Source organism: Fistularia commersonii, chromosome 21, assembly GCF_037954325.1.
Source record: "Fistularia commersonii isolate RoL2024-O1a breed Wild chromosome 21, RoL_Fcom_v1.0, whole genome shotgun sequence".
Taxonomy (NCBI): domain Eukaryota; kingdom Metazoa; phylum Chordata; class Actinopteri; order Syngnathiformes; family Fistulariidae; genus Fistularia; species Fistularia commersonii.
The window spans coordinates 606,829-633,174 of NC_141304.1; the positions used below are offsets into that span (position 1 = coordinate 606,829).

At 55.4% G+C, this 26,346-nt stretch overlaps 3 protein-coding genes across 4 annotated transcripts; 2 read left to right on the forward strand and 1 right to left on the reverse strand.

Annotated features, from left to right (window-relative positions):
- Positions 1-2,175: 2,175 nt before the first annotated feature.
- Positions 2,176-6,113, forward strand: ptgis (prostaglandin I2 (prostacyclin) synthase). Its single transcript, XM_086168459.1, has 10 exons — positions 2,176-2,450; positions 2,689-2,812; positions 3,073-3,248; positions 3,321-3,467; positions 3,561-3,673; positions 3,752-3,933; positions 4,622-4,751; positions 4,986-5,167; positions 5,414-5,565; positions 5,835-6,113. The coding sequence occupies exons 1-10, from the start codon at positions 2,335-2,337 to the stop codon at positions 5,986-5,988; spliced, it is 1,476 nt and encodes a 491-aa protein (XP_086024585.1). The 5' UTR covers positions 2,176-2,334; the 3' UTR covers positions 5,989-6,113.
- A 1,489-nt stretch (positions 6,114-7,602) lies between these two features.
- kcnb1 (potassium voltage-gated channel, Shab-related subfamily, member 1) lies at positions 7,603-21,929 on the forward strand. Of its 2 annotated transcripts, none has more exons than XM_086168457.1 (3): positions 7,603-7,795; positions 8,658-9,303; positions 18,808-21,929. In XM_086168457.1, the coding sequence occupies exons 2-3, from the start codon at positions 8,695-8,697 to the stop codon at positions 20,734-20,736; spliced, it is 2,538 nt and encodes an 845-aa protein (XP_086024583.1). In that variant the 5' UTR covers positions 7,603-7,795; positions 8,658-8,694; the 3' UTR covers positions 20,737-21,929. The 2 variants fall into 2 exon arrangements, with proteins under 2 accessions (XP_086024583.1, XP_086024584.1); XM_086168458.1 differs by having other exon boundaries at positions 7,603-7,791.
- A 1,961-nt stretch (positions 21,930-23,890) lies between these two features.
- On the reverse strand, positions 23,891-26,294 carry LOC147221852 (somatomedin-B and thrombospondin type-1 domain-containing protein). Its single transcript, XM_086167729.1, has 5 exons — positions 25,735-26,294; positions 25,325-25,516; positions 24,884-24,962; positions 24,619-24,804; positions 23,891-24,078 (listed from the first exon to the last, which is right to left on the reverse strand). The coding sequence occupies exons 1-5, from the start codon at positions 25,961-25,963 to the stop codon at positions 23,961-23,963; spliced, it is 804 nt and encodes a 267-aa protein (XP_086023855.1). The 5' UTR covers positions 25,964-26,294; the 3' UTR covers positions 23,891-23,960.
- Positions 26,295-26,346: the final 52 nt, after the last annotated feature.

The following is a 26,346-nucleotide window of genomic DNA, read 5'->3' on the forward strand; positions in this document are numbered from 1 at the left end:
CCTGGTCTTTCTCTGCCCTGCCGGACAGCAGGTGGACCAGGTGGAGATAATTAGGTAGAGCTGAGTGCATCACCACTACCTATCAAAATAAAACAACAATAATGGAAAGAAAAGAATACGATAATCAATATCAGTTGATTATCATCATCTTCCGTAAGTCTGTTCTGGTCTCTTACAGCCATTATTATTAGCAACATGGGAGTTCCCTGTGCTTTGGGGTCTTTTCTTGAACCACTCAGCACTCTGCGCGAGAAGGATTTGGCAAAACATGGAGGAGTTCCTTGAATGACCCTCGAGCACCTGGTGGCACCAGGGGTTCATTATCTTGCTTTATGACAATGACGAGCCACGAGGGGTCTGGGAATCAAACCTTTGGGCTCCGAGGACAACCGCTCTGAATCCCTGCGCCACACCCAACGCCCAAAGATGGACTTCCTCTCTGGAGACAGAAGCTGATCAACAGTGGAAAGTTCCCTCTGCACCATCTTTGAATTTCCATCCCAGAAGGAACAAACAGGAGGTCCCAGGAGGGGAAGACATGTCAGCTGGTCTCCATGGTGTTCCTGTAGAAGCTGCGGCCGTTGTCCTGGATGTTAAATCGTCAGACTCACGGGTCTCATCACACGTTTCCCTGACGAAACAGGGAAGTGGGTTGAAAAGATACCGAGAGGGGGCAGGGAGGCGTGCTCTCGTGAAGAAGATGAGGATGCTCTCGCGCTCACCAAGGGGGAAAATGGCTCTTCGCTGAGGGGCTCCTACTCGCAGATACCAAATATAAGCATGAACAAGAAAGGAATTAAAAATAAAGCAAAGGTATATAAAAGTATATACAAGGTATATGCCTATAAATTGTGAGTTATTGCATTATAGTTTTAGTGTTTGACACAGGTCATGGCGCAGAAGGAAATGATTGCTCATAATGAGTCCGGCGACAGCCGACCGGCTCAGAGCGTCGGACACTCAGAGTGAGGAGTTGGACGGTTTGATGGCCTCGGGATGGAATGGTTTCCAGTGGCGCTCTGCGGTGCCATCGGCCCGCTGCCCAACGAGCTCCTGGATCCGACCAGCACGTCATGGAAGGTGTCGGACACAGTGTCCTTCGCTTTGTGAAGCCTTCTCCTCTCGGACACTGCCGCTAGAGGGTCCAGCTCCAGTTTGTAATTCTGTTTGCGGGCCTTGATGATCTGATCTCTGAGCCTGTTCGGTTTGTCAACATCCGGTATCCTCAGTCTACCTCCCTAGCATAGAAGATGGCCTCCAAAGATCATAGAACATTCTGAGCATGGTCCCGCAGATGTTTGAGAACCTCAGCTGCCTCAGAAAATAGAGGCAACTCTGGCCCTTTTTGGCTCTGGTCACCAGCACCTTGGTCCCCCTCAGGTCCACTAGCAGTTCCTTAGTCTTTGGCACAATGAGTTGTAAATGGTTCAGCTCACACCACGTGAGAAAGTCAACCACAGCGTCCCCGTTCTCAACCTCCTCACCCTTGCTGATACATCCAGCCGCTGCTGGGTCATCAGAAAACCTGTGGAGATGTACAGGAACATGCAACTATTCACATGGCAGACGAAAACCCTTTCACCCTCTCATTTACGCACCGGGATGATTTGGGGTTTCATGTGTTTGGACTGTGGGAGGAAACCGGAGAACCCGAAGGGAACCCACGCAGACGTGGGGACAACATGGAGACTCCGCGATGGAACAAGGGACCTTCTTGCTGTAAGGCAGAAGCATTAACCACCGCACCTTCTTGTCACTGCTCATAGATCGATAGATCTTTATCTTAGTGGCAGAAAGTGAAATGGGTTTGTGGATTTCTAGCTGTCTTGAAACCTCCACCATCTCCATGTTCTCGAGCTGTCAGGCTTGTGGGAAAGGGCACGGCTGCCCTCTGGTGGTGGGTCAGCGATACATCCTAGACTCCTGCAGAGGGAACTTCCCTAAGTCCAGTTCCGCAAATTGAAAGTCCAGGGGTAATTCTGAGGAAGGTCCTTCTCGCTGGTCACCGGTGACCTCGGTTTCAGTGTCCTCAGCAGAAACCATGACTGTGGTGAACAAGCGCCTGGAGATGCCCCCCGGCTGTGACCGTGACGTAAGACTGAAGTTCCTCCTTCTGTGGAATGTGTTTCTTCCTGAGGTCACGGCAGTGAAATGTTTGAATGGGGGAGGGCGGCTTGTGAAATATGACGGCGAAGCACCAGGCTGAGAAATCTTCTGGTTTCAGTTGACATTTCCATCTGTGGTGACAAAGCGGGATACGTTGTGTAAGACTTTCGTCATTCGACACGCCCCTGAGCCACCGGCTGAGGGTTTAAAGGCTGGGAGGCCAGGTAGATGGTCCCAATGTGCAGGAGGCTGAGCCTTCAGACCCTCTGGAAGATGCTCTGGACAACATTGTTCCTGCTCCATGGACTCGTGCTGCTACTTCTGCTCGCCTTCACCCGCAGGAGGTAAAAAAAATCAAAAGCCCTCTGGAGTTTCTTGATTGAAATGTAGTCGCGCCGGTTTGACGGAAGTACGGTCTACACGCGCAGGGACGCCATGTTTCTTGAGCACTTAAGGGTTGAATACAGCAGCGAGGGGTATTTCGATGTTCCGTGGACCAGAACTCAGAACTTGTCGGTCGGGATCGCGGACACGCCCGTCCTCCGTTCACCTTTTCTCGTTTGCTTTGTCGTCTCTGAGCAGGAAGGCAAAGGAGCCACCGCTGGACAAAGGTTGCCTCCCTTGGCTTGGACACGCACTGGCTTTCAGGAGAGACACCGCCAAGTTCCTGGCCGAGATGAAGGAGAAGCACGGCGACATCTTCACGGTATGTTTCCGTTGGGGGGCTGCATGAGTGCGGTGAGGATTAAACCATGAGAAAATGTGGAAGTGATTGGCAGAAGAGAAATGCCTTTTCTAGGAAGGCCGACGTCTAATCGGGCGAAGGGGACTGACCTTGAAAGCAGGAGTGGGACCCAAAGGAGCTGGTGATTCTCATCGTAATTGTCCAACTCCTGATGGTGATGGATGATCTTCCCCTCGGAAATTGGGGATCCACTGAAGTTGACGTGGTTGCCGCCCCTCCAGGTGCGGGTTGCCGGTCATTACCTGACGGTGCTTCTGGACCCAAACTCCTTCGACGGCGTGCTGGAAGACACCGTCCTCCTGGACGTGGTCCGGAGCAGGAACCAGATGAAGGAAAGGGTTTTCAGCCTGCAGCTGCCGAGCGTCCAGCCTGCGGCCGAGAGGAGCTGGATGGAAAGGTACCGATGGCGTCGGCGGGCCGAACGGTGAGAGGAGAACCTTGGCGTTAACCTCAGCCCGATCTCTTCCAGACGCTTCCGGGGCGGCTGCCTGTCGGAGCTCAGCAGCTCCATGAAGGCTCACCTTCAGACGCTCCTGACAAGCCGGCGCCAGGACTTCGGCCCCTGCGAGTGGAAACAGGAGGGACTCTTCAACCTCTGCTACAGCCTTCTCTTCAGGTGACTCATGGCGCCGCAATTGAGCCGGAGCAGTCCACGGTACACCTGAAGTAACAAGGGTGACCATCCCTCCTCCTTCTTCTCTGTGCCCAGAGCCGGATATCTGACACTGTTCGAGAAGAGCGATAATGCTGACGACGTCTACAAGGAGTTTCGCAAGTTCGACGACCTTCTCGCCAAACTGGCGCGGCGCTCGCTCAACAAAGGTAAGCCGTCTGACCAGGACATACCGGATGTACACGTGGCGGCAGGCTTGGTGTGAAACCATGTCGGACACCCGACAGGCGAACGCAGGAGGGTCGTCTCTTCCCGGGAGTGTCTCTGGGAGCTGCTGTCCCCGAACTCGCAAAGCAGAGGCCCAGGGTCCGAGTCCTGGCAGCGCAGCTACCGTCGGTTCCTGCAAGACGAGGGTGTGGACCCCGAGATGCAGAAAAGAGCCCTGCTGCTGCAGCTGTGGACCACTCAGGTGAGCACATGTATGCTTCTAGGCGCATTCCCGCTTCCACTCTGCCATGACCCAAAGCCTGGAGAGCGGATTCCTCTATGTTGGTTTCGCAGAACGACTTGCCTGAACCTGCATCTCCGCAGGGAGGGAGTTTTCCTCGTGTATGTTTTGTTGCTGGGTTTCCTGGTGATATAATCAACATGTGTCCTTACCGCAAACCCTTCCTGTCAGTCCGCTTGTGTTTGTTTTGGCTCGTTCAACCGTGAACGTCACGACAAACCTTCTGGCAAGGTGCGGTTGCCCTGCTCCGTCAGGCGGTGGAGGTAGCGAGCCATCGGTAACGTCCTTGCGGTGGATTCGGGTGGAGGCTCAGCAAGGCCTCGGAAGCTCTTTACTCTGACGGAGATTCCGTCTCTGACAAAGGCTCTGCTTCTTCTTCGACGGCGCCTGGAACTATTAGTCATCCGGTCGGTATTAGGACCCAGGGAGGAGTGGCTTTGGCAGGGAGGAGGAATGGGCGGAACGGAGGGACCAGATGAGTCTTCCTATGGATCCGGAAGAGATGGCGGCGAGCAAACCTGATTTATCAGGCGCTTCCATCTCAGGGACGAATATGTCGGCGGAGTTCCTTCCTCCGCTCTTGTGTTTTCAAATCCCAGCATGGCATCTCATCTCAATGACCCGCGCATGTCGGTTTGATTCCCGGCAGTGCAACGCCGGACCCGCTGCCTTTTGGCTCCTCGGCTTCCTGCTCACCCACCCCGAGGCCATGAAGGCGGTCAAATCGGAGCTCGGCGGCCTGCGCCTGTGGGACGGCGCCCTTCACACGCCTGTGTTGGGTAAGATTCACCTGAGCTCTTCTGCTTCAGGTTTGACTCTTTGTTTGTTCTTTGGGACCCGGTTCGACCGCAGATCACGTCCTGTACTACTGACATGTACTACCTTCAAAATTCAAGTCACCTTGATGATCTCTTCAGTGCCCCGATTGTTCCGCCACCTCGGCCGGGCCAAAAGCGAACCCGATGAAGTAACCCCGTGCCGATGTTCTCCTCCATGCCCCCTCCACCCTGCAGACAGCGTTCTGAGCGAGACCCTGAGGCTGACCGCCGCCGTCCTGATCAGCAGGGAGGTCCTGGAGGACAAGACCCTGCGGCTGTCCAGCGGCCGGGAGTACCGGATCCGGCGGGGGGACAAACTGTGCCTGTTCCCGTTCCTCAGCCCGCAGATGGACCCGCAGATACACCTGGAACCACAGGTACCGAGTGCTGAGATGATTCTCCATGAGGCCACCGCTGGTTTCACCTAGCACGGAGCTGACCTGAGGCCACCTCCAGGGGGCAGCATTGAGCACCCAGTGCCGTCTCAGGGATCAGATCTTCAAGGCCCGCAAATAGAATTACAAAGATTGGATCTGCAAGAGATCTTCTCTTTCTGCGGGGGGGTCACGTGACCTTATCATTCCAGCTTTGTGACGTCGTGCTCCCGCTCGGTCTCCTCTCAGACGTTCAAATATGATCGATTCCTCAACGGCGACCTGACACCGAAGGAGAGCTTCTACAAGGACGGGAGAAGGATGACGTACGGCAGCTTGCCCTGGGGCGCCGGCAGCAGCACCTGCGTCGGGAAGGCGTTCGCCGAAGTGGCCATTAAAGAGTGAGTGCAGATGTTCCTCCAGACCATGAGGAGGAACCTGAGTGAGTTGAGGGAGCCCAAAGGTCCGGCCGGTGATTGACGGCGGCGGTGAGCCCTGCAGACGCCATCAATCACCGCCGGGCTTTTCGCTCTCTCCTCAACCTCGCGGGTCTCTTTCTTTGGGGTGGATTTATGAGCGCCGAGCCGGCGGCTGGTTGACAAATCTCCTATTTGATCGATCGCCCGTATGACCGATCGGCCTCTCGGCCTCCGGCCCTCCTTGTCTCCAGGTTCGTGTTCCTGCTCCTCACCCACCTGGACCTGGAGGTGTGCCCTCCCGGGGCCCGGCTGCCCCCGGCCGACCCCAGCCGCTACGGGTTCGGGATCCTACAGCCGGACGGGGACCTGCAGGTTCGATACAGGCCAAAGAGGAACCTGCAGTGAGGACTACAAGTCACCGAGGGGGGGGGGGGGGACGCAGTATTTATACAGTTTACACAGTTATTTATTCCGTATTTGTCTTTTGCACTTTGATAAATGAAGAACATTTCACATCTTTGGTGGAAATAAAGGAGAACTTTGTTGTTTCTCAGCTCGTCTTGCCTTTTTCCTTTCAAAGTTGTGGGCAGTATATTTATTGCACTTGCGGACAGTTTTGGGGTACTGGGACTAAGTACTGAGTACTGAGTACTTCAGCCCAGTTCAAAGGGTAAGAGTTTAAACCAATTCAATATAAAATAAGAGATGGCTGCATCTGACCCCTAACTACTGCCCTTAAGTACTTTGGCCATCACTGATACTACTGACATTCCCAATAGTACTACCCATCAAAATACTGCTAAAGCATTCATTCATTCATCATATAAACTGCTTATCCTGTAGTCAACATACAACCATTCATATTTCATTCATACATAATATAGAAATAGAAGACTTCAACTCTTAAATGTAAAGTGAACCCGGGACAAATGAAATCTGCATTGCCTTAATAAGCCTGTTGATAATGTTGAGGCCACATTCATAAGACATTGAGGACCACATTATGGGAGTGGGGTGACTGCTCTTATTGGGGTTGTTGGGTTGAAAATGTAATTACACATGTGTTGGGCCAGACATGTAGAGCTGCAGATTTCGGGTCGGATGTAGTAACTCAGGTGTTGTTGGGTCAGACATGTAGCCTAATAACACAGGTGCTGGTTCATACATGTAATAACAAAGGGGGTTGGGTCAGACATGTAGCCTAATATCAGGTATTGGGTCAGACATGTAGCCTAATAACACAGGTGCTGGTTCATACATGTGATAACGCAGGTGTTGGGACAGACATGTAGCCTAATAACACAGATGTCGGTTCCCACATGTAATAACGTAGGTGTTGGGTCAGACATGTAGCCTAATAACAGGTTTTGGGTCAGACATGTAGCCTAATAACACAGATGTTGGTTCATAAATGTAATAATGCAGGTGTTGGGTCAGACATGTAGCCTAAATACAGGTTTTGGGTCAGACATGTAGCCTAACAACACAGGTGTTGGCTTGTACATGTATTAACGCAGGTGTTGGGTCAGACATGTAGCCTAAAAACACAGATGTTGGTTCCTACATGTAATAACGCAGGTGTTGGGTCAGACATGTAGCCTAATAACAGGTTTTGGGTCAGACATGTAGCCTAACAACACAGGTGTTGTGTCGGACACCTGGCAGAAGCTCCTACTCAATGAGTGAACCCATTTACAGGTTGGGCTGGGGTAGGTTCGGATGAGGACCTGGGCCGGCTTGAGAACGAAGCCTCGGGCGGTTTATGGTTCGGCTTCGGAGGAACCGGTCCCGGTCCACCGGGGAAGGAGGGGGGGCGGAGAGAACACACTGAACACTCGGTTCAAATCCACCGGTGGAGCCGCTTCCCGGATCCATCGCGGCCACCTGGACCGAACCGGACCGGCGACTCCGAGCCTGTAGTCCGACCCGGAGCGGGACCGACCCCCCTCCCACCCCTTCACGTCCGCTCCGTCATTACATCATGCTCTTCCTCCACCGACGGGCGTCTCTCTGCGGTGCGGGCGGGCGGCGGGAGGAGGAGAAGGAGGTGGAGGAGGAGGACGAGGAGGAGGAGGAGGAGGAGGAGGAGGAGGTGGAGGAGGTGGAGGCCTGGAAGGAGTTGAGCAGATGTGGAGGATCCCGCTGAGCTGCCGTGGATCCACTCCGGAGGGACGCGGCGGCTCCGCGCACGGCTGACCGACCGGGAAGGCAGGTAGTCCGCCGCCGTTACTTGTTGATCTCCGGCGGCTGCAGGAGGAGGAGGAGATGAAGATGGAGATGGAGATGGAGATGGAGGGGGGGGATGTGCGTGATGATCGACCCGGGCTGTAGCGGTGTTGTTCCCCCCCGCGGAGCTCCGGCTCCCTCGGCGGTGCGTAGTTCGATTCTCCATCATGACAACAACCCGCGGGACTCACTGCGGTCTTTTCGCCGCCGCGGTTCCGACTCCGCTCGACAACATGGAGCCCGGGAAACACGCCTAACGACGGAGGACGGGTGGTGCTGGAGGGGAGGGGGGAAGGGGGGATCCGCGGTACCGGGACCGGTACCGGGACCGGAAGGACCCGAAGGAGCGGTGGGGAGGAGGGGGAGGAGGAGGAGGAGGGGAGGTCGATCCGCCGCCTTCACCGCAGCTCCCGACAGGTGTTTACCGTTCTGGATCCACTCACGTTCTCGCGTGTTTGCGTGTGCGTGTGCGTGTGCGTGTGGGGGGTCTCAGAAACTTTGAGGGGTGAAGATTCATTCATTCACTCGTTCGTTCATTCATTCACCCGGAACCAGAAGGCTCTTAAGCATTTCAGCACCACCTGAGTGGACAGCGCTCACACGCACACGCACACGCACACATCACTTACCTTCCATCCCAAATCCAGAGAAGCCCAGATGCAAAGTCCTCCTGAGAACCCATGAGAACCTCTTGGATTCATGGTCCTTGATGGATCTTCTTCTTCTTCTTCTTCTTCTTCTTCTCTCTGGTCTCCATGCAGGAGTCTCCATCACGTAATGAAGGTCTTCACCCGGACAGGAAGCGGGTCCGGCGTCGCTAACCTTCTGGTCTGTTTGTGGTCCTTCAGGCTCCGTGATGAGAGGACCAGCGGTCCGTAGTCCCAGATGTTTCCCTGCATCCCTCGCCTGAACGTCACCATGGAGAAATCTCTGGCCGAGCTCAACAAGCCCACCTCGCAGTCCAGCTCGTCGCTGCCGCCCGAGCCGGTGGACATCGTCCGCAGCAAGTCCTGCTTCCGCAGGGTCCGGCTGAACGTGGGCGGCCTCCCCCACGAGGTTCTGTGGAGAACGTTAGACCGGCTTCCCAGAACCCGCCTGGGGAAGCTGCGGGACTGCGGCAACCACGAGTCCCTGATGGAGGTCTGCGACGACTACAACCTGGAGGAGAACGAGTACTTTTTCGACCGACACCCCGGGGCCTTCACCTCCATCCTGAACTTCTACCGCACCGGCAAGCTGCACATGATGGAGGAGATGTGCGCCCTGTCCTTCAGCCAGGAGCTGGACTACTGGGGCATCGACGAGATCTACCTGGAGTCGTGCTGCCAGGCGCGGTACCACCAGAAGAAGGAGCAGATGAACGAGGAGCTGAAACGGGAGGCGGACAACATGAAGGACCGCGAGGGCGAGGAGTTCGACAACACCTGCTGCGCCGAGAAACGGAAGAAGCTCTGGGACCTGCTGGAGAAGCCCAGCTCCTCCGTGGCCGCCAAGGTAAGCTGGAGGTTCTAGCAAAGGTCTAGATCCTGCTCATGGATGGTAACCTCTGAGTACTGCGCTATGACGCAGGGGTAACCTTTACTGCTAGCATACGGGCGCTAGCTAGCGTAGCGTCGTCGGGAAGCATCGATTGCCGATCGGTGATTATTGAGAACTTGAGGAACTGATTATGGATCGACATCTCCGCCTCCGGACTGAACCGAAGGGTTGAGAACCTGAAGGTACCCGAGATGCCCCGTTGTCCTCATGCGAGGACCGTCGCACCACGAGGTGGCTCTGGACCATCAGACCTTCTGGTCAGGGTCCACCTCTTCTCCTCATAGCGTCCAGAGTCTGGAGAGGAAGCGGAGAACGTGGAGGCACCAAGCGTGGGCCCCATCTTCTCCGTCCACACGCTTTCCGTCCCGGGTCGGAGGTGGTAGAGTGTGTGTGTGTGTGTGTGTGTGTGTGTGTGTGTGTGTGTGTGTGTGTGGAGCACAGAAGCAGATGGTGAGCGGTGGAGACCGGCACAAAGTAAACGGTTACTAGGCAACAGACGCCGAGGCCGTGGGCTCCCAACATCAGCATGTTGTTTGTGAGTCTGGAGGAACCCGAGGCCGAGCTGCTTCTACCCACCATCTCTGGAGGTCCTTCCTTCCTGCCCTCCTTCTTCTCTCGCTCTCTGGTATCTCCTTCCTGTCCTCCTCCTCCGACGCACCTCCCAATAAATGTCAGGGAAATGTCAGATTAATTATTCTCCGCCGCTCCGCTCCGGGTGTTTACCCGCTCCGCAGAAGGTCCGCCTCCCCTCAAATCGGCGGGATCAGATGGCGAGAACATCTCGGGTTCCTCTGACAGGAGGAGCTCTGGAAGAAGCTACAACCAGATGGTTGCTGATCTCCAAGCCTCCTGAGGTTCTCCCGTCCTGCGCTTTCCACAGATGGTAAAGTGGGGCGGAGGTTTGATTGACAGGTCGCCATCAAGCGTCCGGCGTCGCCATGGCAACGTCAATGTAAACAGCCTCAGTCCTAAAAACAGGTTTGGGGTCAGACATGTAGCCTAAGAACGGGTTTCTCTTCGGTACTCGTCGCTCCGATGACATCGTGGCGACGACGATGATGTCGTCGTGCACGTCCCTCCGTCGCCGTGGGAACGGGAGCGCCCCGAGACTCTAGGCCGCCGAGCGGCACGTGCGCGTGTACGTGCACACACCCTTGTTTGCATGATGGGCGGCTTCTTGAAACCCAATCCCTGGAGGCGACGGAGGAAACAATGAAGTTAAATCATGACTTATATAACACACACACACACACACACACATACACACACACACGTGCGCACACATGCATGTATGCACAAACACACACCCATATTTGCACACCTCTCCAGAGGGTCAGTGTTGGTTCTAGAACACCAGGAGCTCCTAGAAGGAAGCTGATTCAGGTCCTCCTGGGCCCATGTGACCCCCCGTGAACCACATTTATCATTGTGTGTGTGTGTGTGTGTGTGTGTGTGTGTTTACAGTCCCGTTTGAATCAGTGTGTGGGACGTGGTTGTCGCCCCATTAGAACTTGCAGAAGGTCAATGGACACAGTAGGATCTCCTCTGGACCTTCTGTGTGTGTTTGAATGTGGGAGGATCTTGGAGAACCCTGAGGAACCCCACGCAGACACGAGGAGATCATGGAGACTCCGGGCAGGAAGGCTCTCTGTGGGAATCCAACCTCCTGCTGTGAGATGGAGGTTCTCGCCTCGCCTCCGCGCATCTCGTTTTGCTCCTGAGGAAGAGCTTCCAGGTTGTGGAGGGTCCACCTCTCTGAGGAGGTGAACCCATGAGGACCAATGACCTCCCCTTGGACAAGATGGACTTTCCTCCAACACCAATGACGTCCTTCAGGAGCTCAACAGTCCGGCTTCCCTTCTTTTTGTTCCAAGAGCCCCGACCAGCCGGCGAGGTTCCTCAGAAACCTCAGACGCCCCGAGAAGGTCACCGTCTTGGTTCCTCTGCAGCACTTGTACGAGTGTGATGGGCCGGAGGTCACCGAGGACCGGCGGACCGGGTCCGGCTCCTCCCCGGGGGCCTCGGAGCCGCCGGCCCCGTCCAGACGGGAGGACACTGGACACCGTCTCTATTTTTACCGCCTCCGCGGTTTAAATTTAGATGCTGAGTCTGGATTCTCTTCTTCATCTGAAATCCATGAATAATTGAGCGCAGAGGAGCCGAGGTGGGATCAGGAGACGGAGGGTCCGGACCCCCGACGGACTCCTTGCCGGTGGAATCCGGAGCTCGGACGGCGTCGCGGATTCCACGGAGATTTGAGATGAAACTGCAGAAATTCAATAAGGAGCTGCGGCGAGGAGAGCTGAGGTCAAAGGTCGTCACCTCTCAGAGATGCATTCATCTGCAGAGCAGGAGGAGAAGATGGGCGGCCGGGAAGACGACAGCTGAGGCGCCGCAAATGTGTGTGTGTGTGTGTGTGTTTCGAGCGATCACGCAGGGGGAAATGTGGAAGTCTCCTCCCGTCGCCATGGAAACCTCATCTCTCAGGCGGAGAGGCAGAGCCCCTCTACGATCACAAAGAGAGGTGTGAATTATGACACCTTGTTTTCACGCCGGCTCCGTTACTCCGCCGCTCTTCGCCGTCTTTGGCGGCGACGTCCTGAACCGCGGACGTGACGCAGATGACAAACACCTGCCGGAGGGGGGGGGGCCTTCACCTCGATGGGCCGAGGAGCCGCCGAGTCGGGGAAAGAATCGAGGAGGAGGAGGAGGAGGAGGAGGAGGAGGAGGAGGAGGCCGTCAGACGGGCTTTTCACGGCAGGCCGGCGCCGCCGCCTCCTGTCAAACATCAGTGGTGGTTGTCATGGCGACGGCGGTTGCGGATCCAGGCCGGGGGGAGCAGGGCGACGTTGGGCCGTGGACTCGGACGGCTCTCGTCGACCGGGACGGGATCGCTCCAGAAACACTCGGGGATCGCTCCCGAAGCAAACAGGGAACACTCTGGGATCTCTTGAGAAACGCTCCAGACCCACTCGGGAGTCACGTACGAATGACTCCGGAAACACTCTGGAGTCGCCCCTGGAGAAGGACTACGGGGACATTCTAGAAAGACCCTGGAACACTACGGAAACAATCCTGAAATTCTCTGGAATCACTCCAGAATGACCCTGGAAACACTCCAGAAACCTTCCTGAAACGCCCACGCCACAAACCCAGAAACACTCCTTAAGCATTCCTGAAACAGCCCAGAAACCTTCCTGAAACAATGTGGAATCACTCCAGAATGACTCATACCACACTCCAGAAACACTCCTTAAGCCTTCCGGAAACATTCCTAAAACTCTCCGGAATCACTCCAGAATGACCCTGGAAACACTCCAGAAACTTTCCTGAAACACTCACCCCACTACCCAGAAACATTCCTTAAGCATTCCTGAATCAATCCAGAAACACTCGGGAATCACTCTACTCAGAACACACTCCAGAAACACTCATTGGGCATTTCTAAAACTCTCTGGAATCACTCTAAAATAACCCTGGAAACACTCCAGAAAAGCACTCTGGGTATTCCTGAAACACTCCAGAAACCTTCCTGGAACACTCTGGAATCACTCCAGAATGACTCACACCACACCTCAGAAACACTCCTGAAGCAATCTTGGAACACTCTGGATTCACTCTAGAATGACTCTGAAAACACTCTAGAAAAACTCCTTGGGCATTCCTGGAACACTCCAGAAACCTCCCCGGAACACTCTGGAATCACTCTAGAATGGCTCTGGAAACACTCCTCAAACATTCCTGAAACACTCCGGAATCACTGGAAACACTCCAAAAGGATTCAGGACACATTTCAGGAAGATCCAGAGACACTCCAGAAAGACTCAGGAAACACTCTGTCAAACGTCATAAAACACTCGAGTGAAGTGCCGCAGGGTACATACAGTGCAGACCAGTGCAGTACACTGAAGTACAGTGCAGTACAGTGAAGAACAGTGAAGTACAGTGCAGTACACTGAAGTACAGTGCAGTACAGGAGAACTCCAGGACCAGTGAAATCTGGGCGTTTGGCATCAGAAGAGTCGGGCCGGCAGGACAGGACGGGGCGTTCCAGTCCGAAGGAAACCGAACCACGGAGGTCCTCTAAGAGGCTTGGAGACGGTTGTGCAGCGAGGTGGAGTCCAGAAGGAGGTGCAGGATGCAGGAGGACCCCAGAGATGCAGGTGTTCCTGGTGGTCGACAGGCGGGTTCTGGCTCTGATTCCAACCATCAGAAATAAAGAAGTGATTATCTAACCAGCGGAGCAGGTTCTGGTCCGGTGATGGACGGGCTCCTATCTGGAGGTTCTCCCCAGGTTCCCCAGGTTCTCCAGGTTCTCCGCCACGGTCCAAAGTTGGTCGGCGGATTCATCAACGTCGTCCATGAAAGGGCGAATGGTCTGATGATTGACAGCCGACCCGTTCGGGTTAAGCCCCGCCCCCAGCCCGCCTCGCCCTGCTCTGCTGTGTCCACCAGGAGAACACCTTCATTTCTCCACCAGCCTTAAAGGAGGATTTATTTACTCGTTTAATCCGAGCGTCGCTGGGATGGAGGTTCCTCTGCGGGCGGACCGGACATGAAGAAGATGAATGGGCTCCTAGAAGAACCCGCTCACCTCTTGCAAGGAGGAAGCCACCTCAGATGGGCTCCAGCCTTGCATTGAAAATGAGCATCAGACTCCAGGAAGGACTGGTAGAAGAAGCTCCTCGGGGAACCCCATGTTCTTGGCGGACCCGGAGAGGGCGCCTCTGTTTGGATCCTGCGTTGAAGCCACATGACGGCGCCGCCCCGGCGGGACCTCCTGTCGGCCGGCGCCTCCTCCTGCCAGGATATAAATACGCGCCCCTTCATCTCCGTTCCTTAAGTAGGACACGGAGGAGCATTCGTAGAAGAGTCGGTCCTCCCGTCGTCGCCGAGGCGTCCGGTTCCGGCGGGGTCTAAAAATAACTCCCGGTTTTCTCGATGTCATCGCCGGGATCCACGGGTCGTAGCTCTTTTCACAACGAGCCCCGAGAGGTTTCTTCTGATGACCTTCAAGCTGTGTGTGTGTTTTGAAGGAACCGGCTGGTAGAACCTCTACCTCTGGGATGCAGGTTCTACCTTCTGGTCTGGAGATGGACGGGGCTTTTCCATGTGCTTGTGCGGCGGTTCTCCATCAGGAGACCCTCACCTGATGGCACCCCTTCTGAGGAACCCTGAATGTATGAGCAGGAAGTATCTCCACCCAGGTTTTGTTTTTTGTGCAAGCGGACGGACGTTCAGCCTCTCTTGGAGTGTTTGCTTCAAACAGATCTCCTCCAGGGCAGGAGGAGAGGGACACACACCGAGGAAAATAAACAGATAGGGTCATTATTCATGTCTGCCGTGACGCTATGGCAACAGTGTCCTCCGGCTCTGATTGGCTGCGGACGAGGGTCTGCCTCCGCGGCCGCCGCTGTCAGAGGATCCAAAGTGTTGGGCCGTTGTCAAGGCCGGGCCTGTCAGTCAACTGGGGTTGAGCTGCCGTCACACACACACACACACACACACACACACACACACACACACACACACACACACACACACAGACACACAGATCTTCTTCTTCTTCTTTTGTCTTTTCCCGTCAGGAGTCACCACAGCGAGTTAACTTTCTCCATCTAACCCTATTCTCTGGATCCTCCTCTCTCACACCAACTACCTTCATATCTTCTCTCACTACGTCCATAAATCTTCTCTTTGGTCTTCCTCCAGACCTCCTGCCTGGCAGCTCCACCTTCAGCAACCCTCTACCCAGATCTTCACCATGAACACTCCTTTGTTCATGTCCAAACCATCCCAATCATCACTTTGTCTCGGTCATACGTGTCCTGCACCCCTGTGACAAATTTTTCTTTTCCTTTGGTCTTTTCCCTTCAGGTGTCACCACAGCGAGTCAACCTTCTCCATCTAACCCTATTCTCTGGATCCTCCTCTCTCACACCAACTACCTTCATATCTTCTCTCACTACGTCCATAAATCTTCTCTTTGGTCTTCCTCCAGACCTCCTGCCTGGCAGCTCCACCTTCAGCAACCCTCCACCCAGATCTTCACCATGAACACTCCTTTGTTCATGTCCAAACCATCTCAATCATCACTTTGTCTCGGTCATACGTGTCCTGCACCCCTGTGACAAATTTTTCTTTTCCTTTGGTCTTTTCCCTTCAGGTGTCGCCACAGCGAGTCCACCTTCTCCATCTAACCCTATTCTCTGGATCCTCCTCTCTCACACCAACTACCTTCATATCTTCTCTCACTACGTCCATAAATCTTCTCTTTGGTCTTCCTCCAGACCTCTTGCCTGGCAGCTCCAATTCCAGCATCCGTCTACCAATATATTCTCCATCCCTCCTCTGTCCATGACCCGACCATCTCAGTCTGGCTTCTCTGACCTTCTCTCCAAAACATCGAACATGTGCTGTTCCTCTGATAGACTCATTCCTGATCCTCTCCATCCTGGTCACTCCCAAAGAGAACCTCAACATCTTCATCTCTGCAACCTCTAGTTCTGCCTGCTGTCTTTTGGTCATTGGAACAGTTTCTAGTCCAAACATCATCGCTGGTCTCACCACTGTCTTGTACACCTTTCCTTTCCTTCTGGCCGATAGTCTTCTATCTCTTGGTACCCCTGACACTTTTCTCCACCCATTCCACACACACACACAGATAAGTGTGTGTTGTAGAGAAGAACCAGAGATTCGGATTCTTGGAGGTCCAGCCTGGAGGAAGATGATGATCCCTATTAACTCTTGATGTTCTGGTCTGGTGCTGGTTCTCCACGCTCTCCTTCCAGGGTTCCCTCTTTGGGTTCTCCGCCTTCTTTCCACAGTCCAAAAAAAGGCAGCGTCTTCACTGAAGCTTCTAAATTGCCCGCAGGTGAATAAGAAGGTGAAGGTTTGGATGACGACGGCTGAGTCATCCAGCCCCCTCCCCCGCCGCCTCCCTTCCCAACCAGCCAGGATTGCCTTGGGTGACTCTGCAGGAGAAGAAGCGGCGTAAATAATGAATGGATGATGAATCCGGGCTTTCCGAACGCAAAGTATGCAGTCGCGCCGAGACGTTCGGGTCCAGTCGGAGGCCGCGGGTCGTTTGAGGATCCCGTCCGCTGGAGTCCTGATGGCCCTCCGATGGCACTCGATCCTACGGTGGACTAACTAACTGACCGGTGGCCACGATGTGTCGGGTCTCGGGACCCCGGTTTGCAAAGTGTGGAACGGTAGAAGCAACGGAGGCCGTGGTGTGTGTTGTACTCGTACTCCTACTCCCTGTACCGCACAAATATGTGATGTGCTTCTCTGAGAGGCACTCTGCGGTAAATACTTGGCTAAATGCATCTAGCGGGTATGAAATATTTATGATGGACCTCCTGTGCTGTGAGATGATCGAAGGGCTTCATCCGTCCAAACAGTCCAGATGTTGTACTTACACTTTGGAGACGAGCAGAAGTCAATGAAGTCGCGTGACCCCCGACCTGGAGACCCCGGTCTCGTCCACCTTCTCGTCGGCCGCCTCCTCTGCTCTGGATTCCTGTAGATCCCGGAGCTCCAAAACTCCAGAGAAGTATCTAGAAACCAGGAAAGGACAATGTGACCCAAGGAGTCCAGAGGAAACCGGTCCTGGTTCTACCAGAGAACCCAGAAGACAGGAACCATGTGCTGAAGGAGGAGGTGAAAACAAGGGAACTGGGCCAGGGGTCGTTTTGTGATCGTCGGCTTTGTGTAGATAAAAATATCGCTGTTATTCGCTGCTCCAAAAAAAAAGGGAACACTTCAAAAACTCCTCAGATCTAAATGGGGAAAAAATAATCTTGGATGTTTTTCCTGATAATCAGTAGGTGATGTTTTAGCAACAAAGGGATGATGGAACACAGGCTGATGGAAATGAAACTGATCACCCTACAGAAGGGGTGAAATGAAAGACACCCCGAAAATGAAAGTTGGAGAAATCAAGCAGCAGACTGGTCCGTTTTGCCAAAAGCAACCCAAAATGATACTCAGTAGTTTCTGTGGCCCCCCGCTTGTACCCAAGATCTTTTATGCATGCCCGACAGCGCCGAGACCAGCTCCTAATGAGACGATGGATAGTGCTCTTGATCTCTGTCAAGATCTGGACCAGGGTATGGAGGAGATTCCAGGGGACAGCTAGTTACTCTAGGAGAGCTGGACAGGGGCCTAGAAGGTCCCTTCAACCCAAAGCAAGATCGATATCTTCTTTTGTGCAAGAAGGGACAGGATGAGCACTACCAGAGCCCTACAAAATGACCCCCAGCAGGCTACCAGTGTGAATGTTTCTGACCAAACAATCGGAAACAGACTCCGCAAGGGTCCGGAAGACGTCCCGTAGTGGTGCCCTGTGCTCAAAGCCCATCAGCTTGATAGGCATTGGCCGCAAGCAAGTGGTTTTCCCCCTGGTGCTTTTCACCAATGAGAGCAGGACCAACCTGAGGTTCTGCAACAGATGTGGAAGGAGGTGCCGTGGAGAACGTTGTGCTGCCCGAAACATCATTCAGCATGACCCCTGGGTAACTGCTTACCCAACTGCTTTTAGGTACCTGACTGCTTTTGGGTATCTGGACCCGTTGTCAGCACCTGCACTGGTGCAGTGGCACCTGGGTTCCTCTTGATCACAGTCAGTTCCTGGAGGATGAAGTGATACCATCGACTGGTACCCAGGTTCACCTGACCACTAGAGCACCTCTGGGACATTATGCTACGTCCAGGAGCTCGGTGATGCCCTGGTCCAGATCTGGAAGGAGTCACCAGTCGCGGTCTCGTCAGGAGCTCGCCCCGACGCTGTCCGGCCTGCATAAAAGCATTGGCATACAAGTCAATGGAGCTCACAAACTACTGAGTATCATTTTGAGTTGCTCTCCTGACATTTTGGTAAAACGGACCAGTCTGCTGCTTGATTTTCTTCACTTTCCTTTTTGGGGCGTTTTTGATTTCGCCCCTCCTGTAGGGTGACCGGTTTCATTTCCGTCAGCTTATGTGGCATCCCTTTGTCGCTGAAACCGATTATCAGGAGAGTCCTCCAAGATCATTCTTTACCCCAATCCACGACGAGAGGAAGTGTTCCTCTCATTGTTCTGAGCTTCTCCACCTTCCTCTTCTTTCCAATGACCGCTTTTTGTAAGGGTGATCTGAAAGGGTAGCGCGACGCTCTATGGATAAAGAAGGTCACCCAAGAGGGACGCCACAGAAGGTCACTTTGGAGAGCGTCAGCTGCGGACGTTCGGGTCCGGTCTCGCCGTCTGGTTTTGAGGAAAAAAAACTTTGTTTCCTTTACTTGACCTGTGGAAACATGAACGGGGAAGTCATGAATAAATGAGAGCCGCGAGTCGATCCGGTCCATTAGTCCTCAGCCGGTCCGCCGTTTCATCGGGGGCTCATTAGTGCTGTCCAGGTACTCTGAGTACCCTGTTTGTCCAACCCTCATCTTGGTGATTTCCTTTGTCCCCCCAGATCCTGGCCATCATCTCCATCCTCTTCATCGTTCTCTCCACCGTGGCGCTGTCTCTGAACACCCTGCCGGAGCTGCAGGACATCGACGAGTACGGCCAGTCCACCGACAACCCGCAGCTGGCCCACGTGGAGGCCGTGTGCATCGCCTGGTTCACCATGGAGTACCTGCTCCGCTTCCTCTCCTCGCCCAACAAGTGGAAGTTCTTCAAGGGTCCCCTGAACGTCATCGACCTGCTGGCCATCCTTCCCTACTACGTCACCATCTTCCTGACAGAGTCCAACAAGAGCGTCTTGCAGTTTCAGAACGTCCGCCGCGTGGTGCAGATTTTCCGCATCATGCGCATCCTGCGCATCCTGAAGCTGGCCCGTCACTCCACCGGCCTGCAGTCCCTGGGCTTCACCCTCAGGAGGAGCTACAACGAGCTGGGCCTGCTCATCCTCTTCCTCGCCATGGGAATCATGATCTTCTCCAGCCTCGTGTTTTTCGCCGAGAAGGACGAGGAGGACACCAAGTTCAAGAGCATACCGGCCTCCTTCTGGTGGGCGACCATCACCATGACCACCGTGGGCTACGGGGACATCTACCCGAAAACTCTGCTCGGAAAGATCGTGGGCGGTTTGTGCTGCATCGCGGGGGTCCTGGTCATAGCGCTGCCCATTCCGATCATCGTGAACAACTTCTCGGAGTTCTACAAGGAGCAGAAGAGGCAGGAAAAGGCCTTGAAACGGAGGGAAGCTCTGGAGAGGGCGAAGAGGAACGGCAGCATCGTCTCCATGAACCTGAAGGAGGCGTTCGCCCGGAGCGCCGAGCTGATGGACGTGGTGGTGGAGAAGTGCGAACAGCCCAACGACAACCACCTTTCCCCGAGCCGCTGGAAATGGACTCCCAAGAGGGCCGCGTCGGAGACCAGCTCCAACAGGTCCTTCAACGGCCAGGAGCCGGGATCGCCGAACAAGACCCGAAATACCAGCCCTCAAAGGCTGAACGTCCAGAAGCTGGAGGAGATGTACAATCAGATGGCGAAGACCCAGTCGCAGCCCAACCTCAACGCCAAGGACCGAGGCTCCAGGATCAACAAGCGGAGGGACGAGATAGAACTGGGAGCCATCCCGGACCACGGGCCCCCGGTCCTGGGAACCAGGGAGGGACTGGGCGACATGAAGAGCCTGTCCAGCATCGACAGCTACATCAGCTGCGCCACGGACTTCCAGGAGAACCCTCACGCGCCCCACAGCCCGGCGGCGGACCTCGGACACAACGAGAGCAACAGGTTCTCCCTGCGGCCCGTCCTCAATCTGACCCAACACGGCGCCGCCAAACCGGGGGGTCAACAGGGGGCGGCCGAGCGAGACTCCGTCCTGACGCCGTTGTCCGTCGCCAAACTCGCCTGCGCCGAAAACGCCAGGAAATTCTTGTTTTCCGGCAACCCTTCAAAAAGCCTGATCCTTAAAACGGGCGGGCGGCACGAAAGGGAGTCCGGCCCGTCGCCTCTGTCCGACAGCTCGCTCTTGTCGGACCGCTCCCTGCTGAGCCCCGAGGTCTCGGTCTACACCACGGCCAGCAGCAGGACCCCGCCCGAGTCCCCGGAGAGCACCGCCCCGGCCCCGACCGTCTTCACCTTCCACGACTCCTCCATCAGCAAATACATCGACGCCGACACGGACGACGACGAGCACCTGCGCGACGTCTCCGACGCCAGTCCCTCCGAGCGCCTGATCTCCGGTTCCAGCCCCAAACGCGGCGCCATCGCGAGCCACCAACGGGGCGCCAACCACTTGGAGGCCGCCCAGAAAAAGCTCGGACAAAACTGCCTCTTCCCCCTCGAGGGAATTTGCGGGGTCACCCACGAGAACCACGTGGGGCACGAGACGGTACGTAGACCGAAGGGCGACAGGGGCCACCAGAACGCCTTCGACAAGGGCCTCTGAGGCGCTTGAAGACCGGGGCGGGAACGTTCCCGTCTCGAGAAGAAGGTTCTACACTCCAGAGAGGAAGGAACCCCGGAGCCCGAACCATTTCACCGAACACGGCTCGGACAGAAGGACGCTTCTACACACCGAGAATGTCACTGCCCCTCTTTCAGCCCGATCCGGACAGAGGAATCCTACAGCCACAAACCGAGGAGGCCCCCCCGGGCGTCCGGCAGCTCCCGTCCAAGAGTCGAAAACGGGAGGGAGCGCGACGAGCGGAGGGTTCCGGAGGGTTCCGGAGGTTCTCCGGAGTCGGAACCGACCTCCCGCTCATCGCGCTCCCCTGCGTTCAATCCGTCGCCCCGGAGATACAGGAGAGGAACTACAAGCCTATAAGCTACTTTACTCGTGCCCTCCATTTCTAAGAAACCTGGCCTTAGTCATTCACGTTTGTCAGGGTGTGCACGTGGAGCGTGCGTGCGTGCGTGCGTGCATGTGTGAAACCAAACGGATGAAGTCATAGTCATTCATGTACACGTTTGAGATTGTCTTACCCGATTTATTTTTATATTAGATGAAGATAATGTTCCTTATCGAGAAGCTATTTGATAGTCCGCCGTGTCACGACCGTGTGCGAGGAGGAAGAGGCGGGAGCGCGAAGCTCCGCCTCCTCTCATCACTGACATCATTTCCTGAACAGTATTCTTGGGACGCCGAACCGTCGCGGCGAGAAGGAACCTGTTCTCCCCGAGCATCCGAACATCCTCACGCGTTTCCCTCATGACATGGGTCCGGACAGGGACTTGTATCTCTAGATATCTCTAGATATCCATTGACATATGGAGTCGTATATTTTGTAAGCTAAGAGCCAGAACCTTGATCACACCGCGAGAACGTGGCCGGCCCCCGCCGGTCAGAACCTGGACCAGGGGTTCCCTGCTCCCTTTTCTAAAGATCAACCAGACACCAGTTTACACTTAGTCCGTAGCAGCTTCGAGGGAAACGTCTCCGTTCCTGAACGCCCAGGAGTCCAGAGGCCTTCGGGCATCAAGAAGCCTTTGGGCGTCCAGAGGCCCTCGGGCGTCTGGAGGCTTTCGGGCATCCAGAGGCCTTTGGGCGTTTAGAGACCTTTGGGTGTCCAGAAGCCTTCGGGCGTCCAGAGGCCGCTGGGTGTCCAGAGGCCTTCAGGCGTCCAGAGGCCTTCGGGCGTCCAGAGGCCTTCGGGTGTCCAGAAGCCTTCGGGTGTCCAGAGGTCGCTGGGTGTCCAGAAGCCTTCGGGTGTCCAGAGGCCGCTGGGTGTCCAGAGGCCTTTGGGCGTCTAGAGACCTTCGGGTGTCCAGAGGCCTTCAGGCGAGCTGAGGGTTCCTCGCCAGACCCGTACTGCCTGCGACACCGCTTCGCTCACGGTTTCCGGTCCTCGCCGACTTCGACTTCCCGTTAACTCCTCAGGCGCTTCGGTGAACCCCGAGGGTACTCGAGTACACGGCGGCGGCACTGCTTGTGATTGGCTCGCTGCGCCTCCTCGAACCCGCCACCGGACCAGGGAGCCTTCGCGCCGCGTCGCAGCTCGGGCGTGCCATCCAAGGGATACGCTGTTTCCATAGCAACAGCAGCTGCCCTCAAAGCCTGGCAGCAGTTCAGCAGCGGTTAGTTAATTAGGAAGGTCTGATTGCATCTAATGCGCACACACACACACACACACACACACACACACACACACACACACACACATGTAATGACCTGCAGCAGTCGATTTGGCCTCCCAAGGGAAAAGACCTCACATCTTGCCGTGGTCTTTTTATTAGGAACGCTAGATGTTTCTCCTGTGCCTTCCATTCGGTTCCTCTGCAAAGCAAAGAAGCCCCTTTAGCTCCACCTCCTCCAAACCAAAACCGTTCCAGGTCTCCAAAAAAAACATATATGTATAAATACACACTCATACATATATATATACATATATACACACACGATGGTCACACACACGTGTGTGTACATATATATATACATATATGATATCTGCGAAGGTTAATCTCAACTTTGAATCTATTTTAATTTTCCAACACGGCTGTTTTTCACAAACTCTCCTGTGAAAGGAGTGTGAAAGGAATAGCAGCAGGGAACTCGCAGTGTGTGTGTGTGTGTGTGTGTGTGTGTGTGTGTGTGTGTGTGTGTGTTGAAGCCAGCAGGGGGCGCTAGAGGAAGCTGAATGGGGGCGGCATCTATGAAACCAGGAGGAACCGCGACGCCTCCTTTCTACCGCAGCTCCTCATCGTCCACATCCCGCTTCCTGTCCCGGCTTCCCTTCCTCCGACCGCAAGTGTTTTCTGGACCTTCTGGTCCAAAGGTCCTTCTGTTGTGTTTTTCCGTCTGCGTTCCCCCCTGGCTGGCGCCGAAAGCGAGGATGTTGGGGTCGCGGGAGGTTCTCCGACCCCAGGGTTCCGGTAGGGGACCGTTTTCGCCGAACGCACCGACGACAATCAATACTCCGACCATCGACGTGCGCGGTAAGAACCGGCGCCGACGCACGCCAGCGGTACTGCAGATACTTCACTGTGATACCGGCTTTCATTTCCGCAAGTCACCCTCGGTTCCAGTCCACCGGGTCGGTCGGACCGGAGGGAACTATCCTGAACCGGGACGTCCCGGAAGCGGAAACGACGACGTCTCGTGACTTGGATTTGGCTTCCGTCCCGACCTCGGCGAAGGTCCGGTCCGGTCCGACGCGCCGCTTAAAAAACACCCGCCGGCGCCATCAGTGTTTGTGAAGTCCGGCGTTTCCAGGGAGCTGAAAAACAGGATGTCCAGAAAGAAGACCTTCTCTTGTACCCCGTCGTTTGTAGGTCCCGAGCTCGTCTGTTTTGTAAAAGACATTTTTACCTGTTGACTTTCTATGCTGTCGTTTCTGTAGAGATGTTCCCGCGTTCTGTGCATGTCGTGACTTTTTCGGCGCGGCGCCGGTTCTTGTCTTGTAAAAAAAAAAAAAAAAAAAAAGAACAGTGTCTCGTTGTCTGAAGATCTTTCTACTTCTTAAGAAAAGCACCGTTTTCCTGGGATGACTGGCGATGAAATAAATCAGATCACTTTACATTTTGACCAAAAACGCAGACGGTCGATTTACGTTCTTCGCGGATTCGCGCGTTTAGCCGTCGTTAAAAGAGGACAGTGAAGGACAGCGGGTCGCAGATGCTTTTATTCCCCAAAACACCGCATGGTTTTTGGGCTCGCCCTGCCGGACGGAGGCTTCAGATGAAGAGGAAGCTGTGCACCGTGGGGCAGGAGCAGGTCTCCAACCTCCCCACCCGCCTCCAGACGCCCCGGCACTGAGGGTTTCCCACCGCCTGCCACTGGAGGGACGGCTTCCTGCGGGCGGGAGAAGGTGGAGTTGTAGGTCTGGAACCGCAAGGCGCCGGCTCGCGCCCTGTGCTGACATCTAGCGGCCGATCTGGACGGGCTTCACCGCACTTTCCAAAGACCAAACAAATGAGCACTTGTTTCTACACACATTTGAGTTCCTACACGCTTGTGTACAAACGGTTGTTTTGGCACAAATTTGTGTTTGCACAGTTTTGCGGAGACATGTAGGCAACGTTATTGCTACGGAGCAGGCTTCTCTGCGCGGCCTTTGCTGGATGGTTCCTGCTGGAGATCTTCTAACTCTTCTCAGAAGAAGTTCCAGAGGAGTCCAGATGGATGTGGCTCCCTTATGACATGTACCTCTTTGCGGTAGTTCATAGTGCTCCGTGTGCATTTAGCGTTGAGCTGCGGGCTAACAGGCTAACAGGCTAACAGCCCAACCGCCGGGTTCGATGAGCGGTTGTGACTTCGGATAACGGCGAGATCGCTTTCCGCTCGGACTTGACGAACCAGGAACCGCGCCGGACTTCCCCGGCAACCGCTCACCGTTCCCCGGCGGCGTTCTCCTCCCCGTCCCCGGCGCAGTGCTTCTGCCCGGCGCTCAGGGCCGGAGGCTGGCACTCCACGCAAACGCCGTGACCCGTCTGCAGGTACTGCATCCAGCGGGTGTGAGGGCCGCCGCTCCGCAGACACCCTCTGGTCGTGGAGGTCAACTGGAACTGGACACAGTACCTTTCACACACACACACACAGTTCACACACCGAGCGGCCGCAACGCAAAGCGGCAAAGTGTGTTTTTGGCGTCCGTTACCCGGCGACCTCACTGCTGTCGGGGATGTCTCGTTTCTTCCTGGCGCTTCCGAAGCCCCCCGTGGTGATGAGGGCCGGGACTGCGGACACAAAGACCCCGATCAATAATCCGATCAATAAACAATATGGAACTCCAAAACAACAGGCTTTATTTTTGCTGAATCAAACCCCCAAAAAAAAACGACAAGGAGAAGGGAAGTGACCTGGAGCAAATTGTGGACGTCTCCTTGACATGTGTGTGTGTGTGTGTGTGTGTGTGTGTGTGGAGGGCTAGCGTTCACAATCAGCCCCTGCTCATTAACTGCTTCCAAGCTCCGAGGGCAGATGCTGTCGCCATGGAAACAAAGTGCATCCTAAGATTACCCCGGGATGTACCATTTCCCAGAAGCGACGGGGGGCAACTCTATTCTACGTCTATTCCGGGTGCAGGGGAAGTACCCACCCAGCGAGTTGGGGCAGAACCCGCTCCAGGACCGGTACTCCGCGCAGCCGGCCCGCTCCTCCAGGTGCGGACAGGGTCGGCCTCCGTTCAGATGTTCCCTCAGGACGGTCCTGCTCCGGCGGCGGACCGTAGCCCTGCAGGGCTCGGCGCAGCCGGACCACTCCGTCCACTCGCTCACCACGCAAGGCGCCGCTGTAAACCACCAGAACGGGGTTCCCTTCAGATCAAGTCGGCAGGACGCGTCTCGGCGCTAGCGTGCCCGCGAAGCGCGTCAGGTCACCAAGATGTCCGAGTCCACCTCCGCGGAACAGAACAGAATAGAAAGCCTGGATACGGCGAACGGCATCTTCGGTCGGCAGAGAAACGAAGGGAAGGCAAAGTTAGCGAGAGTCGGGAGCGAAGAACTCTACCTGGACAGGCGGCGCTGTAGTCGTGGCAACAGTCCCCGGTGGACACGCAAGCTTGGTCGCAGTAGCAGGTCCCGTAGGTCCTGTCCGACCTCCATCCCCTTCCCGCGCAGGTCTGGTTGCGACCGGCGCAACACAGGCCCGCCTCCTGGCAGCCCGGCCGGCACCAGCCGACCAGAAGCGCCGACAAGGCGAAGCAGAGCAGGGACGCAGAGCTGCTCCGGGTCGCCATGATGACCGTCTCCGGGACGAACCCGGAGGGGACAACCGGAGCCGGACGTGGGGCGGAAGGGTCAGCGGCGCCGCTCTTAAAGGGACAGCACACCCGCGCCGGGACCAGAAATAAGCTACCGGGTCACAGTGGAACGTCCCACATCCCACAACACCCGGTTCTGGGTTGCTACCGACCCGAAATCCGAGCTCCAGGAGGTTCCTCGCTCTCTTCTAGCTTTCAGGAGGACCGGTTGTCCCCAGGCGTGCTCTCGGAGCAGCTGCAGAGGCAGATGAAGGGAGTTCGGGGGACGGCGGCGGAACCGCAGAACCCAGGAGGAGGGTTCCTTTTAGGGTCCACCCATCCACCCTGTGGGCCTCAACATGTGAAAAGGGGGGGATTAC